Below are 18,606 nucleotides of genomic sequence, written 5' to 3' on the forward strand. Positions count from 1 at the left end.
ATGGGATGATCTGGGTCGGCGCCTGCAGCCGGGCCTCAGACCCGCCCACGTTGATCAGAAGAGCTCTGGGCGGTTTGGGCCGTGGTCCTGGACTTCAGTAACGCCGGAGTCAGTATGAGCGGTTCTCCTGATCCTTGTCCCAGCAGGCCCGGCATGTGTGGGGTTTCTGGAGAACCCGGCTCCACAGTTGTGTTTGCGTTGGCGGGTCGCTGAGTGCACGGCTGCACAGACAGTCTCCAGAGAGCGCGGAGGGGAAACCCGCCACCTAAACTGGGTCAGACCCACAGACCAGCCATTGAGATCCCACTAATCCCACTATCTCCGCTCCGGATCTCTGTGTGCTCCCGCTCGGTTCTGCCCCGCTTGACGATCATCGGGCCTGACAGCCGATGAAGCGCCTCTTTCTCCCCCGGCCCGGTCGCGGCTCTGCCAGGACCCTCCGCCAGCTCCACGCAGCGGACCGGGCCCAGGGTTAGCCCGCTGCCAGCGGACCTAGCAAACCAACAGACGAGGAGCCGTTGAGCATAGAGCTGGGGATCCATTCAAAGATCAAGAATCAATTCCATTCCGATTCTTAAGATTCAGAATCGATTATCAGGATTCGATTTGATCCGATATTGATTTGGGTTAGTGTTATTAAAAATGTTTTTTGAGCTGTTGCCTGAATTATATGACTGTAAAATAACTAGTGAAATAATAATTTCACAATAATTATTGTGAAATAACTAAGAAATAAATAACTGGCCTTTCAATACGCATTTAAAGTGATAAAAAAGAAAGAAATTGCCACAGCTCATGCAGTAAACAAATCATTTTAGCTTGTCTTAATTTATTCTGTCACCACTAATAATTGAACTCATACAACATTTAGAAATTTAAGCTGAAATATCCAGCATTTTCTCGAAAGAAAAGTTAATTTAGTTCAGGAGTTTTCAAAACCAGCGCTTTGTTAACGCTTCAACGCTGGACACGCGCATGTATGAATTAAATGACCTGACTACTGGGATTAAAGTTCACCGGGCAAAAATGTAATGATGAGAAAAAAAAATTCAAAAATATCGATCTTTAGACATACGAATCGATTTTTAGGAATATGAGAATCGATTTAGAATCGGAAAATTGATTTTTTTCAACACAGGCCTAGTTGAGCAGGACAGGAGGGGCATCTCCAGGACCCCAGACACTGAGCCAGCTGGAACTGCAAATAGAAAAATGCGTGAAGGAAGCAAAGTTAGTACACTTGAGTTAAAGACTCGTTGAAATAAGAAAGTAGTAATAATGATAATTTACTGAACATGGACCATTAAAAATGGGAGAAGGAGTTTTCTCCACTCACTTAAGGAGGTGTTTCTGTGACTACACTGAAAGGTCGGCGTAGAAACTGGACCAACGTCTGCACCCGCAGCTCCAAGTCCTCAAAGTCCTGGCGAGGAGCTTCAGTGTTTCCTGGTGCGGTACCGGAGACCCGGCTCTCTGTTCAGGGGCTTCAGAGCAGCTCTATCTGCTGCCTCGGATCATCACCACACTTCAGTAACTGAGCGTGTGCTGGGCTGCAGCCTCGCTGGAGTATTGATCCATCGGCCGTCAGGACTGTCAGGGCCGGATCTTCTCCAGATGATGAAGTACGGGCCGGACTGTCGGTGCCGTCAGTCACTGCTCAGGTCAGAGAGGATCATGGGATTTAGATGTACTTCAGCCACGTTTCGTACTCCCATCTGATTCTGATCGACTGTTGCTCTTCTTTCTGGACCGAGGCCACGTTCCTGCCGGTTTTCCCGTCCAGAGTGTCTCCGTGAAGCTACGGTGGTGTTTTTCTCTGCTCTGAAAAGTTCTTCCAGGGATGGCGGTGATGGATATCCAGGCCCGTTTCAGTTCCTGCAGCTGCTGCGCTCTGAATGTTTGTCACTCAAAAACAAAAAGCCCACATCTACAAGGAATGCAGCAAGACTTTAGAAGTGTCTCAGGGATTTCTGGGAAGTCATAGTCCACAATATCAGAGGATTCAGAACTTTAGGATGACTATCACGAGATGTGATGTGTTGTGTGCGGGGCGGCGCGGCCAGAGGAATGATGGGAAAACATGCACCTTTTTCTTTTTCTTTTTTTATAAGAAAAATAGTACGAAATAGAATTGTGCCGCCAAAACAAAACATGCCATATGCAACAAATGCAATAAATGTTAATCACAAAATCCCTGAACTAGACAATTCCTCTGTGCCAACCCCAGCATTCGAATGGGTTCAGGGGTTGGTGGGCCCCCCTGTTCTCCAAACAATGTATTAGGGCTGTGCGTTATACATGGTGTGATGGTGGAAACGATATAAATCTGGCCGAGGCAGGACTTGTGCTCTACCGTCGATGATGTCATCGCACCTGTCTCTGTGAAAGTGGCCGCACGGACCAGAACGAGCTCATCTGTGATTTAGACGTGGTTCGGTTTTAAAAAGTTGGATGTCGAGCACAGAAATGCCATCTGCCAAGTGTGTGGATTGGAGCTGAAGATCTCTGCCCGGGTCCACGGAGCACAAACTACTTTGTCCGAGGTGTGGAAAGGTTTTGATCGTGTAAATAATCAAAATAATGGACCAGTAGGTTATGTGAAATGCAAAAGATGCGACATATCAGCTATAAATGACTCTCTGACAAAAGGAAAAAGAGCAGGAAATTCAGCCTTCCAATGTCAAATATTTTCAGGTATCTTCAGGCTACACATTTTGTTCTTTCCCAGACACCCAGCCCTGGTGCATCAATAGGCTTGACCATAGTTGACAAAGTTCTTGCCACAGACCCACTTAAAAAGGGGCTCATTTCAGCTTTCTATGGCATGTTGCTGGATCTTAGGAGTGCCCCCACAGATAAACTCAAAGCAGCATGGGAGAAGGACTGAGGGCTCCCCCTATTGGAGGATACCTGGGAGTCCATACTCAAATTGGTTAATTAAACCTCCCTGTGTGCACGTCACTGCTTAATTCAGTTTAAAGTGGTACACGGGGTGGTACACAGCACTGATTACCGCTCTAGTGTGGAGTAACTGTGAGCGCCAACCGGCGCCCAGCTCTGTGATGTTCATCTCTTATGAAACATGGATCTTCAAACACCAAGACCTCCAAAATCACAGCGTTTCATTCCCTTTGTCCTCTTACTGGAGGGCCCCATGTTGTAAATGTGCAGAACCTGCAGGTCTGGGAAACCGGCTGGGACACGCCCACTTTGTTTCAGTCACCGTTAGCTTTTTTAGTGTAGCAGACTTATCTTACATTATCATGTTTATAGTCCTTAAAATCTGTGCAAACATCCTCGTTTCAGGTGTCTTAAGCCTGGGATATACTTGCAGTTCAGACCGCGTACGCATCATGGCCGCCAAAGTGTGCCCTGCGTTCATTTGACGCGTCAATGTGCACGTTCTCAAAAAGACACTGAACGCGTAGCGACCTGCAGTTCTGGCTCTGGCCGCGAGTGGTGCTGGTCCCAGTCTGATACCAGCTGGTTCCTGTCTGATACCAGCTGGTCCCGGTCTGATACCAGCTGGCCACAAGTGACAACGCGGAGGTCGCTGGCGCTGTTTCCTTTGCCGAGATCTCAACCAAAGAAATGTTATAATCTCCTTGTCATCCAATGTTGTCATGTTAACTTGTTTGTTGTTCTAATCTGCTACTGCTACTACCGCTACTACTAAATATTTAATCACTTTTCCAACTGTTGCTCTGCTTACTGCCCCCTATCGGTCACTGCTGGTACGACGCACTCTCCTCGCGTACTACGTGAGCGATGTTGCGGTTGGTGGTGATCCTCCTGCCCCTCTGCTGGGATAAAATTGCAGTTTTTCTGTCAAGTCTTCAGATTAGTTTGGAGTGTCCTGCCATCATTGGATTAAAAGTGTGCAGTTAATTTGAAAATGCTGGTGTCTGCAGAGTCAGCAGGGAGCTCAGCCTCTAATTCAGACACTTCTTATACAGCACAGACAGGTTTGTTGCTGGCAGATGTTGCTGGCTGTTCATCCAGGACACAAAAGCACTTTGGCAGCCATGATGCAGTAAAGCTCCTTGATAAATGCCTCAGATAACAGACACTTGTGGGCCCTCCACGGTGTCCACATCTGGCTGTTTCAAGGTGCTGAAGCAGGCGTGTCGTTGCCAAATCTCCTCCTCTTTCAGACCACTTCACTTGTTTTTTGCTGAGCGGTCAGTTTCAGGGAGCAGTTTAGTTTCCCTTCACTTCGATGACAGTTGTGAACTCTGTCCATGCAGGTTGGAGTGGGTGGAGATCATCGAGCCGCGGACGAGGGAGCGCATGTACGCCAACCTGCTGACGGGCGAATGCGTGTGGGACCCTCCTCAGGGAGTTCACATCAAACGGACCGGCGACAACCAGTGGTGGGAGCTGTTTGATCCCAACACCTCCCGCTTCTACTACTACAACGCGTCCACCCAGCGGACGGTGTGGCACCGACCTCAAGGATGCGACATTATCCCGCTAGCCAAGCTGCAGACTCTGAAGCAGCACACGGATGGCACCAACCCCCGTCCCGCCGGTGTAGGAGGGGGGCGAGTCTCTGCCGACAACAGCCCCGGACGCAACAGCGGGGTCAGCAGAGAGGGAAGCACGTCGTCCTCGGTAGACCCGGACGACAAACAGGCCAACAAAGACGAGGCCGACAGGTGAGACTGTACCCTAACCCCCAAACTGTAAACACAAGTCACCTGAAGACACTGGAGAGGATCCTCAAACTGATCTACACCTGATGGGGGAGGGGGCCTCAGGCTAAATCTAGACCAACGTGTTACATTAGTGTGATGGGGGAGGGGTCCTCGGACTAAAACTAGTCCTACGTGTTACATTAGTGTGATGGGGGAGGGGGCCTCGGACTAAAACTAGTCCTACGTGTTACATTAGTGTGATGGGGGAGGGGTCCTCGGACTAAAACTAGACCTACGTGTTACATTAGTGTGATGGGGGAGGGGGCCTCGGACTAAAACTAGACCTACGTGTTACATTAGTGTGATGGGGGAGGGGTCCTCGGACTAAACTAGACCTACGTGTTACATTAGTGTGATGGGGGAGGGGTCCTCGGACTAAAACTAGTCCTACGTGTTACATTAGTGTGATGGGGGAGGGGTCCTCGGACTAAAACTAGACCTACGTGTTACATTAGTGTGATGGGGGAGGGGTCCTCGGACTAAACTAGACCTACGTGTTACATTAGTGTGATGGGGGAGGGGTCCTCGGACTAAAACTAGACCTACGTGTTACATTAGTGTGATGGGGGAGGGGTCCTCGGACTAAAACTAGTCCTACGTGTTACATTAGTGTGATGGGGGAGGGGTCCTCGGACTAAAACTAGTCCTACGTGTTACATTAGTGTGATGGGGGAGGGGTCCTCGGACTAAACTAGACCTACGTGTTACATTAGTGTGATGGGGGAGGGGTCCTCGGACTAAAACTAGACCTACGTGTTACATTAGTGTGATGGGGGAGGGGTCCTCGGACTAAAACTAGTCCTACGTGTTACATTAGTGTGATGGGGGAGGGGTCCTCGGACTAAAACTAGACCTACGTGTTACATTAGTGTGATGGGGGAGGGGTCCTCGGACTAAACTAGACCTACGTGTTACATTAGTGTGATGGGGGAGGGGTCCTCAGACTAAAACTAGCCCTACGTGTTACATTAGTGTGATGGGGGAGGGGTCCTCAGACTAAAACTAGACCTACGTGTTACATTAGTGTGATGGGGGAGGGGTCCTCGGACTAAAACTAGTCCTACGTGTTACATTAGTGTGATGGGGGAGGGGTCCTCGGACTAAAACTAGACCTACGTGTTACATTAGTGTGATGGGGGAGGGGTCCTCAGACTAAAACTAGCCCTACGTGTTACATTAGTGTGATGGGGGAGGGGTCCTCAGACTAAAACTAGACCTACGTGTTACATTAGTGTGATGGGGGAGGGGTCCTCGGACTAAAACTAGACCTACGTGTTACATTAGTGTGATGGGGGAGGGGTCCTCGGACTAAAACTAGCCCTACGTGTTACATTAGTGTGATGGGGGAGGGGTCCTCGGACTAAAACTAGACCTACGTGTTACATTAGTGTGATGGGGGAGGGGTCCTCAGACTAAAACTAGCCCTACGTGTTACATTAGTGTGATGGGGGAGGGGTCCTCGGACTAAAACTAGCCCTACGTGTTACATTAGTGTGATGGGGGAGGGGTCCTCGGACTAAAACTAGACCTACGTGTTACATTAGTGTGATGGGGGAGGGGTCCTCGGACTAAACTAGACCTACGTGTTACATTAGTGTGATGGGGGAGGGGTCCTCGGACTAAAACTAGACCTACGTGTTACATTAGTGTGATGGGGGAGGGGTCCTCGGACTAAACTAGACCTACGTGTTACATTAGTGTGATGGGGGAGGGGTCCTCGGACTAAACTAGACCTACGTGTTACATTAGTGTGATGGGGGAGGGGTCCTCGGACTAAAACTAGACCTACGTGTTACATTAGTGTGATGGGGGAGGGGTCCTCGGACTAAACTAGACCTACGTGTTACATTAGTGTGATGGGGGAGGGGGCCTCAGACTAAAACTAGACCTACGTGTTACATTAGTGTGATGGGGGAGGGGTCCTCGGACTAAAACTAGTCCTACGTGTTACATTAGTGCGATGGGGGAGGGGTCCTCGGACTAAAACTAGTCCTACGTGTTACATTAGTGCGATGGGGGAGGGGTCCTCGGACTAAAACTAGTCCTACGTGTTACATTAGTGTGATGGGGGAGGGGTCCTCAGACTAAAACTAGACCTACCTGTTACATTAGTGCAGGGGTTCTCAACTCCGGTCCTCGGGACCCCCTGCTCTGCCAATTGATGTTGCCTTGCATTAACACACCTGATTCTAATTAATGGCTGTCATTAGCTTGTCATCAAGGTCTGCACATCTATGTTGATGACACAGCGCCTTGTATCACGGTGTGCTGAAGCAGGGAAACATCTAAGAGTACGTGTTACATTAGTGTGATGGGGGAGGGGGCCTCGGACTAAAACGGTACCATTGCCATCAGTGAGGACGTGGTCCCGGTGAAGGTCTGGGCAGACTTAGCTGGTCAGGGGGTGACTAGCGGTCAGGTTAGTCGGTCTGGAGGAGTCCACAGATGCTGGCTGTTGTGGCTGGTTTCAGCTGTGGTTGAAGGAAGCTGCTGCTGCTACTGAACGAGGCTTCAGCTGTGGACCCCCCAGGCCAACCCAGATCTGGCGGTGGTGGTTTGTTAGGATAGCAACAGCACAATCAGCCGTATTGTCTTTGACATAAGAACATCTCTCATCTCCCAGAGCTTCCCAGGACATGTTCACATGAATGACTTGTATCCCATTAGCAACGGAAACAAGTTACCGACGGATTAGTTTTCCTGCAACTTTTGATTATTTTATGTTTGGCCCAAACCAGGCCCATATGTGCTGTTTTCTTTGACACAAGGAGATCTGCCTGAGCTCCTCTGGGCCACGCCCACACATGGCTCATCAACACATGTCAAAACTCAAGTTTGGTTCCTGATCTATGGGACGCCGCTGGGCCACGTAGGGGTTTCCAGCGCTGGAACTGAGCCACTAGTGGGGCACATGCGTCTGTCGTCTGGGCCGGTACTACCGGCACATTCAATAAAACCATGTGGTAGGTTGAATCTGCAATTGTTGTTGAAAAGTTTATCAACATTCAACAGAAATAACTTAGTGCTCTTTTAATCCATCTTTCCATCAAGTTCCTCTTCTCCCGAAGGGGGCAGCCTAAGCAGAGAGGCCCAGAGGCTTTCCGGGGCTTTCCCTCTAGCATGTCCTGGGTCGGCCTCAGGGCGACCCGCCCCCCCCCGGTTAGACGTGCTCCCGACACCCCCCCCGAAATCTCCCTGGGACTTTCTCTGTTTAAAGATGTTGATGCAAGAGTGACATCAAGCTTGAAATGTATAAGATTCAGCAGAGGACTGGAATCTGAGATCAGATGAAGAAGTGAGGAGGAGGAGGCCTGGACAAATGAGAACACACACACACACACACTAACACCCACAAACACACTCACACAGACCCTGCTGAGCGCTGCCATCAGTCTGTGAAGTATCTGGAAACCGGGTGGTCAATGCAGCAATCGATTTCACACTCCCCCTCCCCCAGGGCCTCTGTTGTTCCTCATCCGCTCTTCCTTCATTGCCTCCTCCTCTTCCTCCTCCCCCTCCGACTGTCTGACAAACTCCCCAGTAGGAAAGACAGAGGGATTGTGAGCTGATGAAGAACAGCTCTGTTGTTTCATCCAAGCTGGCACCTTCAACAGAAACTTCCTTCAACATAGTTTTCAAGCAAACTAAAATAATAGTAATCCACTAAGGTCCACTGACCCGAAATACTTTTTATCTTATTATCTTCAGCAGTCATTTAAATCATTGACGTTTATACCACAAGGGCTTTAGCTGACTTGACAAATGTCATCTTAAGACTCTTCAACAATTCAGTCAAATTTTATTCCAAAGTAGTGCAATCAATACCAAGCCAATAAAGTATCAATAACAATTATCACTTGGCTAAAGAAACCAACAGATTGCATGAAAACTCCTGAACAAGCACCAGGGAACTGTGGGGAAAAAACCTCCCCTCAGATAGAAAGAAACTGGCAGGTATCTGTATCTGGGATCTCCTTGTTTTGATCACTATGCATAACTATGCATAACAAGGGGGGGCTTGTTGTAGAGCACCCTGTGGCCAGGCCTACACCCAATGGGCCCAGGTGGTGGGTCCCTCCTTACATAGGCCGACCACCCATGGACCAACGGTGGGGATCCTGGTGGGCAGATCGCGGCCACAGAGGGACGTGGAGAGTCTCCTCCCTGGCTTTGTATGATTTTTGTTATGGCTAGTGAGTGTGACCCAAGCGCACAGCAACGAGGAGACGTAAGCTTGGTGAAGCCCGTGGGCTTATTTATTAAAGAGGCCAAAAGCAGTGATGAGGAAGTTGGAGTGGGGTGTGGGCTCCGCAGGTGACCGCAGCTCAGCGTAGAAATCCAGAGAACTGAGGAGAAGAGAAGAACGGGGTCAGTGGTGAAAAAACCACAGCAGGAGAAAAACAAAGGCTGCAACTGCATGAAGCTAACAGCTTAGCAATAGCTGTGAGGCTAAATAGTTCTGCTATAACTTTAGAGAGCTAAACTGTAGGCTGGCCTGTAGTACTTTACCATACGTGTAGACAGGTGAAGCTCTGGCGAGGAATGAAGTGCAGACTGGGTCTTTATACTGGCAGTGGTTGATTGTAGATTGGCAGGCTGGTGTGAAGATTGGTGAGGGACATCAGGTGTGCTGGGCTGAGCCATGGAGCAATCAGTGAGGGGGGAGGGGTGGATGTGAAGGTGAAGAGGAGCGAGCCGTAACAGGACCCCCCCTCCGAGGGGCGCCACCTGGCGACCGTCCGGGAGCGTCGGGGTTAGCCCGGTAGAAGTCCCGCAGGAGAGAGGGATCCATGATGAGCTTCCTGGAGATCCAGCAGCGTTCTTCTGGGCCGTAACCCACCCAATCCGCCAGGTACTGGAACCCACGACCCCGCCGCCGCACCTTCAGCAGCCCTCTAACAGTCCACTGGGGATGACCGTCGACCATCTGAGGAGGCGGAGGGGCTGGGGCGGAGGGCATGAGAGGGCTTGAGGAGACAGGCTTGACCTTGGACACATGAAACACGGGATGCACATGCTTCATGGAGACCGGAAGCTTGAGACGCACAGCCGCTGGACTCAGGACGTGGTCAATCTCGAAGGGACCGACATACCGCGGAGCCAGCTTCCTGGAGGATACCTGGAGCGGTAGATCGGCAGAGGAGAGGTAGACCTGTTGTCCGGCCTGGTACACCGGTGCCGGAGTGCGGCGACGGTTGGCCCCACGGCAGGAGCGCTTATTGGAGCGTACCAAGGCAGCGCGAACCTCCTTCCACACCCGCCGACATCGCCGGAAGTTGGCCTGGACAGAGGGGACAGAGGCCTCAGACTCCTGGAGAGAGAAGAGTGGGGGTTGGTAACCCAGTGATGCCTCAAACGGAGACGTCCCAGTGGCGGAGCAGGTCAGGGTGTTGATTGAGTATTCCACCCAGGGTAGATCCTTGCTCCAGGAGGTGGGATGGAGAGCAGAGACGCAGCGAAGGGCAGACTCCAAACTCTGGTTGGTCCGTTCCGCCTGGCCATTGGTCTGTGGGTGGTACCCTGAGGAGAGGCTTACAGTGGCGCCGATCTCCCTACAGAAGGCTCGCCAGACCTGGGACGTGAATTGGGGCCCCCGGTCAGAAACAATGTCACTGGGAAGTCCATGGAGCCGGAATACATGCTGGGTGAGGAGTTCAGCCGTCTCAGCCGAGGACGGGAGCTTAGGAAGTGCTACCAGGTGAACAGCCTTGGAAAACCGGTCCACTACGGTGAGAATGACGGTGTTTCCATGGGAAGGGGGAAACCCGGACACGAAGTCCAAGGAGATGTGAGACCAAGGACGACTGGGCACAGGAAGAGGACGTAGAAGTCCAGCTGGTGGCTGATGTGACGCCTTGGCTCTGGAGCAGGTGGCACAGGCAGCGACAAACTCCCGGACGTCAGCTCTCATGGACGGCCACCAAAACCGCCGGCTCAGGAAGGAGAGGGTCCGTTGGAATCCGGGATGGCAAGCAAACTTGCTGGTATGGCCCCACAGCAGCACTTGAGACCGCACCGACTGGGGAACGAAGAGGCGGCGAGGAGGACAGTCGTCCGGCCCGGGTTCAGCATGTTGGGCCCGTTTGACCTCTGCCTCGATGTTCATCGTGACCACCCCTATGACACGAGAAGCAGGGATAATGGGCTCAGGCTCGGACGAGGACTTCTCAGGTGCGTGGAGTCGGGACAAAGCATCAGCCTTAGTGTTACTGGAGCCAGGTCTGTAGGTAAGGATATAGTTGAACCTATCCAGGAACTGTGCCCATCTTGCCTGACGAGAGTTTAGGCGCTTGGCAGCCCGGATGAAGGTTAGATTCTTGTGATCAGACCAGACAACTGTGGGCTCCTCCACGCCCTCAAGCCAGTGGCGCCATTCCTCAAAGGCTGCCACCACGGCTAGCAGCTCTCTATTCCCGATATCGTAGTTCTCCTCTGCTGAACTAAACCGACGGGAGAAGAAAGCACAGGGGTGTAGCTTCTGGTCCTCTGCTGACCGTTGGGACAAGACACCCCCTATGCCTACCTCTGAAGCGTCTACCTCCACTATGAAAGGCCTGGAGGGGTCAGGATGGAGGAGGACTGGGGCTGTGGTGAAGTGCTTCTTGAGGGCAGTAAAGGCGGCGTCGGCAGAAGGTGTCCAGATGTAGGGACGTTGAGTAGAGGTGAGTTGAGTAAGGGGGGCAGCTATGCGGCTGTAGTTCCGAATAAAGCGGCGATAGAAGTTTGCAAATCCTAGGAAACCTTGGAGCTGTCTGCGGGTGGTGGGTTGAGGCCAGTCGACGACTGCTTGAACCTTGCGGGGGTCAGGACGAATGCAGCCATCCTCAACAATGAGTCCTAGGAACTCCACAGAAGGTGAGTGAAAGACACACTTCTCAGCCTTAATGAAAAGGCGGTTCTCCAAGAGGCGTTGAATGACCATGCGGACATGCTGGACATGTTCCTGGAGGCCCCGGGAGAACACAAGGATGTCATCCAGGTAGAGGACCACGAATACCTCTAGCATGTCCCTGAGCACGTCATTCATAAGAGCCTGGAAGACTGCGGGTGCGTTGGTGAGTCCAAAGGGCATGACCAAATATTCGTAGTGTCCACGGGGGGTTTTGAAGGCGGTCTTCCACTCATCCCCCTCACGGATACGCACAAGGTGGTACGCATTCCGGAGGTCCAACTTGGTGAAGATGGTAGCACCAACGAGGGGTTCGAAGTTGGAGCTCATGAGGGGGAGAGGGTATTTGTTCTTGATTGTGATGTTGTTGAGCTGCCGGTAGTCTATGCAGGGCCTCAGATCCCCACCCTTCTTCTTGACGAAAAAGAAGCCTGCTCCCACCGGAGATGTGGAAGGGCGAATAAGACCCTCAGCCAGACAGTCATTTATGTAACGGTCCATAGCCCCCTTCTCAGGTAGAGAGAGATTGTAGAGGCGACTCACTGGAAGTTGGGCGTCAGGACGGAGCTCAATGGCACAGTCATAAGGTCGGTGGGGAGGAAGGGTGCAGGCGCGTTCCTTACTGAAGGCCACTGCCAAGTCGTGGTACTCAGCGGGAACCTTGGTGAGATCAGGAGGAACAGGACTGGGCCGCTTAACCGGGGAAGGCGTCTGGGCGGACCGAAGGCAGCGGGCATGGCAGGGAATGCTCCAGCTGAGAATGCGGCCCGAGCTCCAACAGACGTGAGGGGTGTGGAGCTCCAGCCAAGGTCTGCCTAAGATGAATGGCATATCAGGAGAGTTGATAATGTAGGGGCGGATGTCTTCCACATGGTTACCAGAGACCGTAAGGGTGAGTGAGTCGCACCGGTGGGTGACGGGCCCCATAGGGTGTCCATCCAGAGCGAATGCTGAGAGTGACCTCTCCAGAGGTGCAATGGGGAGACCCACCTCCATGGCGTAGCGATGGTCAATAAAGCTCTCATCAGCCCCAGAGTCGATCAGCGCCGGAGTGGTGAGCGTCCCTCCCTGCCAGGCAAGAGTGACAATGAACCTGGCCTTACTGGAGAGGGACTGGGGGTTAACCAAGCGGCTCACTCGGAACCCCCGAGCGGGTGAGCCCTGTCTTTTGACTGCCGAGCTGAGGAGGCTCTGGAAGACAGGATTGGGCATGAGTCAACAGAGTGTGCGGAGCTAGCACAATACATGCAGAGCCCCTGTAGTCTCCGGTGCTCACGTTCTGCAGGAGTCAAGCGAGCTCGTCCCAACTGCATAGGCTCCTCTTCAGCAGCAGAAGTTGAAGAAGTTGAAGGGGAGACCTGGACAGGCCGATCAAAGCTGACCGGAGGCGGAGCGAGTGGCCTGGGTACATTACGACTGTGGTGAGCCCTCTCTCGCTTGCGCTCCCGGTGACGTTCATCAAGAGAAATGGAGAGGGAGATAAGCTCGTTCAAGGTACTAGGCCTCTCTCTACCGGCTAAGGCGTCCTTCACAGGCTCTGCCAAGCCCCGCCGGAAAGCACTGAATAATGCGGCCTCGTTCCATTTGCAGCGAGCTGCAAGGATGCGAAACTCTGTGGCATACTCTGCCACAGAGACAGAACCCTGCTGGAGGGCGGAAAGAGCTGAATCGGCATCCTGCCCATGGACATCATGATCGAAAACAGTCCTAAATTCCTCAATAAAGGCTGCATAGTCTTGCATATAGGGTGCAGAGCCCTCTCGACTAGCCATAACCCACCGACGAGCCTGCCCCGTGGTCAGATTAGCAATGTAAGCTATGCGAGCAGTGGCAGTGGAATACATGCTAGGCTGTAGATCAAAAACGTATTCACACTGCATTATGAACTCCCGACAGAGAGCGAATGACCCATCATAGAGAGCTGGAGCAACAAGATGGGGCTCCCGTGGTGGAGGCGTGTCTGGCTCAGGGACTAAGTTGGGCCTGGGCGCTGGAATCGGAGGAGCTGAGGGCGGAGCGGTCTGTGCTATGAGAGCGGCGACCTGGTCAGTGAGGGCCTGGACTGAGGTGGCGAGACGGCTGACCTGGGTCTGCTGGGAAGAGGCCTGGGCCTGCTGAGCACTTAAAACCGCTTGGAGATCAGTCCTCATGTTTGCAATGACCGTAGAGGCCTCGGATAGCAGACGAGAGTGTTGAGCCAATTTAGCCTCCTGGGCCTGAAGCGGGGTCAAGGGCGGAGTCCTATCCGTCATGCTGGCTGGGTCAGTTTGGCCAGAGCTTACTGTTATGGCTAGTGAGTGTGACCCAAGCGCACAGCAACGAGGAGACGTAAGCTTGGTGAAGCCCGTGGGCTTATTTATTAAAGAGGCCAAAAGCAGTGATGAGGAAGTTGGAGTGGGGTGTGGGCTCCGCAGGTGACCGCAGCTCAGCGTAGAAATCCAGAGAACTGAGGAGAAGAGAAGAACGGGGTCAGTGGTGAAAAAACCACAGCAGGAGAAAAACAAAGGCTGCAACTGCATGAAGCTAACAGCTTAGCAATAGCTGTGAGGCTAAATAGTTCTGCTATAACTTTAGAGAGCTAAACTGTAGGCTGGCCTGTAGTACTTTACCATACGTGTAGACAGGTGAAGCTCTGGCGAGGAATGAAGTGCAGACTGGGTCTTTATACTGGCAGTGGTTGATTGTAGATTGGCAGGCTGGTGTGAAGATTGGTGAGGGACATCAGGTGTGCTGGGCTGAGCCATGGAGCAATCAGTGAGGGGGGAGGGGTGGATGTGAAGGTGAAGAGGAGCGAGCCGTAACAATTTTTCTTTTGTTTTAAATTCTTTTGTTTTAAATGCAAAATTCTTTCAGCACAGTTGCATGTATATACAGAGAGGAACATACACAATAAGCATGTGGTGGAAACGTCGTTTTCACATTTGCACCAAGACAGTTCCTCCCATCGTCTTCTGTTGAGATCTGTTTCCAGAAACTTCTCCTCGATCATCTCAATGGTCGAATAGTTTGGTACCTCCAACCCCATAATAATTTTACTTAAAGCAGTTCTGGCCTCCAGCTTGAATATCTATCTCTCAAATCTCTTTGATTGTAGTTTTAAAGAGAGTGTCAGCATTGGTGCATTTGGTCGGAGCCACCGCTTTGTCTCCACTTTCCCATTAATCATAATAATATCCTCATCAGATCTTTATCTGCCATGATTGCGTGGTACCCGAATACACTGATTGGACATCAAATGTAGTATGTCTTCCAGACATCTGTGGATATCAGACCAGTACAGTCCCAAAATACATAATTATCATTGGCTGAACCTCCAACAGTTGGTTCCCAACGCTTGATGTTTCCTCTGAGCTGCCAAACTCCCTCCAGCCTCGTACAGGAGACCCCTCAGATCCTCCTCCCACCTCGCGTGATCAGCATTTCACAAAGACGCACCAGAGATCGTCATCTTCCACATTAGGCAGAGCTGTTCCTCCTTTATCTTTCGATAGTTGCATTACTCTGAATTTTATTATTGGCTCTTCACCCATCCAGATAAAGTGAGAAATTAATTTCTGCCATTCAATGAATTGTTGATCACTAATTTCACTTTGCAGCAATAACAAAGGGTACAACAGTACAAAATGATCTTTTTGATGGATTCAGTCCTCGAGGGGAGACTAAAAAAAGCGTCAGTAGTTCCATCTGGAGATAGCAGACTCAGTTTTAAGGGACGGATAGATATAATTAGCTCGAGTAGTATCATTTCCAGATACTTCAGTGATGACATTAAAGGGGGTAGAAATATGGAGGGTTAGTGAGAGAAAATTTAATGCGTCATCTGCAAAAAAACAGACTTTACAATTTTACTTAATACACATAAAACATAAAAAAATCACCCCATGTGCAGTTGCCATGGAGGCCAAATCCACCTGTTTGTGCTGTAAAGTTGAAATATTTTAACATGGAAGTAAATGGAGATGAATACACTGTTTGATCCAGACCCTGGTGGTCAGTAGAGGAACTGCAGGTCTGGATCCAACTCAACGAACGGGTTTCACTTTCATGAAAGATCCCTCACAAACTCAGAAAACACAGAACTTCCACCTCCACACAAAACTTGAGAGGGTAAATGATGGCGTCATGCCAACAGGGCTCCCTTTACCTTGAGCTGCTGGAGAACCATAAACCGGGCATTCAGGTGTACGAGTCAGTAACGACACCAGATCCTCTCTGTGGTTGAAGACTGCAGCACTGACCAAGAGACAGGAAGCAGAGCTGGAGGTGGAAGAGATGGAGAGCAAGGCTATCAGAGGAACAACCAGGGTTACAGGTCTTGGTGACAGAGTAAGAAAGGCTTGATTGACATGGTTTGGACTCAAAGAGGAGGGATGAAGGGTAGTTGATGGAGCTTAGACCGTCCTGTGCTGTGGCTGTTGTGGGTTCTGACATGTTCAGGTGTCATCTCTTTTCAGGACTTCCCCCTTCAAGTGGAACACTGGTACGAAGGAGCGGATGCTGATCAAGGTGACGGACAGGGAGCCCAGCTTCCTGGCTCATCAGGGCAACGGTTACTCTCCTTGTGATCCCCCGACCCCCGGGGCTCAATCTGGAGGAGGCACCACCTCGCGAACCCGCCGCTCCTCCGGAGGGAACCCGCCCTCAGAACCCGACGGCTCTCCGGTTCTGTACGCCGAACGCCGGCAGTCTCCGTTTCTGAAGCGGGCCGAGCTGGGCGGCACCGGCACTCACCGCCGCCCTTCGGCGGACTCCCAGCCTCCTTCGCCCCGCTACGCCTTTGAGCCCCCGCTGTACGAGGAGCCGCCGTCAGAATACCAGCCCCCTCCCATCTACGAAGAGCCTCCCACGGACATGCTCCTCGCAGACCCCGGTTCCTTTTACGTATCCGGCAAGTCCCCTGCTCGCAAGTCTTCAGCCCCGCTCTACCACTCCCCCAAGCAGAGCCCGTCCCCCTACGGCCAGCTGGTTCTGACCCGGCAGAAGTGTCCCGAGAAGACGCAGAGTCTGGAGTACAGTCCTGTCGGCAAGGAGTACGTGAAGCAGCTGGTGTACGTGGAGCAGTCGTCTTCCAGTCCCCGCTTCAAGACCGCCGACCGCCTGCTGCGCTACGGCACCACGGGGGGCTACGCCGGCTCCTACGGGGGCTCCTACACCCTGCAGCACAGCCAGTCTCTGATCAGAGACCCCCGCCTGCTGGACTACAGCGGGGACGGGGGAGAGGGAGGCCAGAGGCTGCTCTACGAGGACTCCATATCCTGGACGTCCAGCCAGACCCACTTGCTGTCCGCCTCGTCCACGGGCGGCCCCGGACCATTCTCTCCCGGCGGCAACCGCAAACGCAAGAGCCGCAAGCCGTCGCTGCCGCAGGACCTGGCCCGCTGCGGGGACGGGGAGCTGGCGGGGACGGCCTCGGAGGCCATGCTGGCCCAGGCCCGGCTGGCCTGGGAGGCCCAGCAGGTGATGAAGCAGCGGAGCAGCTGGGACTCCGGCCAGGGGGATGGCCACGCCCAGAGCGGGGGCTCCAAAGACGGCTACGAGAGCGACGGGGCTCTGCCGCTGCCGCTGCCGGGACCCGTGGTGAGGGCGTTCAGCGAGGACGAGGCCCTGGCGCAGAGCGACGGCCACCACTGGAAGCGCAGCACCTTTGACCGGCTGGGCTTCCCTCAGGCGCTGCTGGAGAAGAGCCTGTCGGTGCAGACCAGCCTGGCCTCCCCGGAACCCTTCCTGCACCCCTCCCAGGTACCGCTGCACCTTCTCCCACCTTCACCCACCTTTACAACCAGGGCTGGGGATTAGGGCTGGGCGGTATGGACTAAAAAATGTATCACGATCATTTCTGGCATTTATCCCGATAACGATAAAAATGACGATAAAAAAATACCAATTCAACTCCATCTTTGTAACTATAAATCTATCACCACATTCAGTCTTTGGAGCCCCCAAAACACTGCTCTAAAAGATACTAAATGCTACTAAACTACACCAATTAAATTGAATTAATAAAAAACAATTAAATTAGTACACCTGTACTGCAAAACTGTAATAACAAGTTTGAAATGTAAGAACAGATTCAACATTTATTCAAACTGTATGGCTTAAACAGTGGGATAACAGTGCAAACAGCAAAAGTACCATTGTCCTTCAAGTTTTCTTAGCTTATAAAATCACAAAGTAGAAAAAAATACAACCTGATAAATAAAGAAACAGGACAAATAAATAAAAGCCATCCTTTGCACTCACTGTTTTTTTGCAGACTCTGCACATAATAGATGATGTTTGCTCCTCGTCACTGTTTTTAAATCCAAACCAGTTCCAGATTACGGAGCTGGAGCCTCGTTTAACAACGAGCTCCTCGCTCTCAGATCCGCCTTCCGCCATGTTTGTTAAGCCGGATTTATGGTTCTGCGTTAAATCGACGCAGAGCCTATGGCGTAGGGTGCGCGTCATCAACGGGAATTTATCGTTTTTACCACGAGATGACAAAATCTTACCGTGGGGAATTTTTTTGACGGTACATCGTGAACGGTAAAATATCGCCCATTCCTACTGGGGATCCATTCAAATGTCAAGAATCCATTTGATTCAGATTCTCAAGATTCAGAATCCATTATCAGGATTTGATTTGATTCGATCCGATATTGATTTGGGTTAGTGTTATTTAAAATGTTTTTTGAGCTGTTGCCTGAATTATATGACTGTAAAATAACTAGTGAAATAATAATTTCACAATAAATATTGTGACATATTGTGTCCGATAACCAAACAAGCTATACTAAATATACATAATATGAACTTCATTGAAATCATACAACATTTAGAAATTTAAGCTGAAATATCCAGCATTTTCTCTAAAGAAAGTTTAATTTAGTCAGGAGTTTTCAAAACCAGCGCTTTGTTAACGCTGCAGCTTCTCTTCAACGCTATGTTCATTGTTTGATAGTTTCACACCAGGCGCATGTGTGAATTAAATGACGTGACTACTGGGAATAAAGTTTACCGGGCGAAAATGTAATGATGAAA

At 51.3% G+C, this 18,606-nt stretch overlaps 1 protein-coding gene across 2 annotated transcripts in view; it reads left to right on the top strand.

The window, feature by feature from the left end:
• arhgap39 (Rho GTPase activating protein 39) overlaps positions 1 to 18,606 on the top strand; it is a 63,834-nt gene that overhangs the window by 7,760 nt on the left and 37,468 nt on the right. For both annotated transcript variants that reach the window (XM_061737453.1, XM_061737455.1), the window contains exons 2-3: positions 4,248 to 4,658; positions 16,041 to 17,325. In XM_061737453.1, coding sequence (XP_061593437.1) covers positions 4,248 to 4,658; positions 16,041 to 17,325 — 1,696 coding nt within the window. The remainder of the gene's footprint in view (positions 1 to 4,247; positions 4,659 to 16,040; positions 17,326 to 18,606) is intronic.

This window comes from Cololabis saira, chromosome 13, assembly GCF_033807715.1.
Source record: "Cololabis saira isolate AMF1-May2022 chromosome 13, fColSai1.1, whole genome shotgun sequence".
Taxonomy (NCBI): Eukaryota; Metazoa; Chordata; class Actinopteri; order Beloniformes; family Belonidae; genus Cololabis; species Cololabis saira.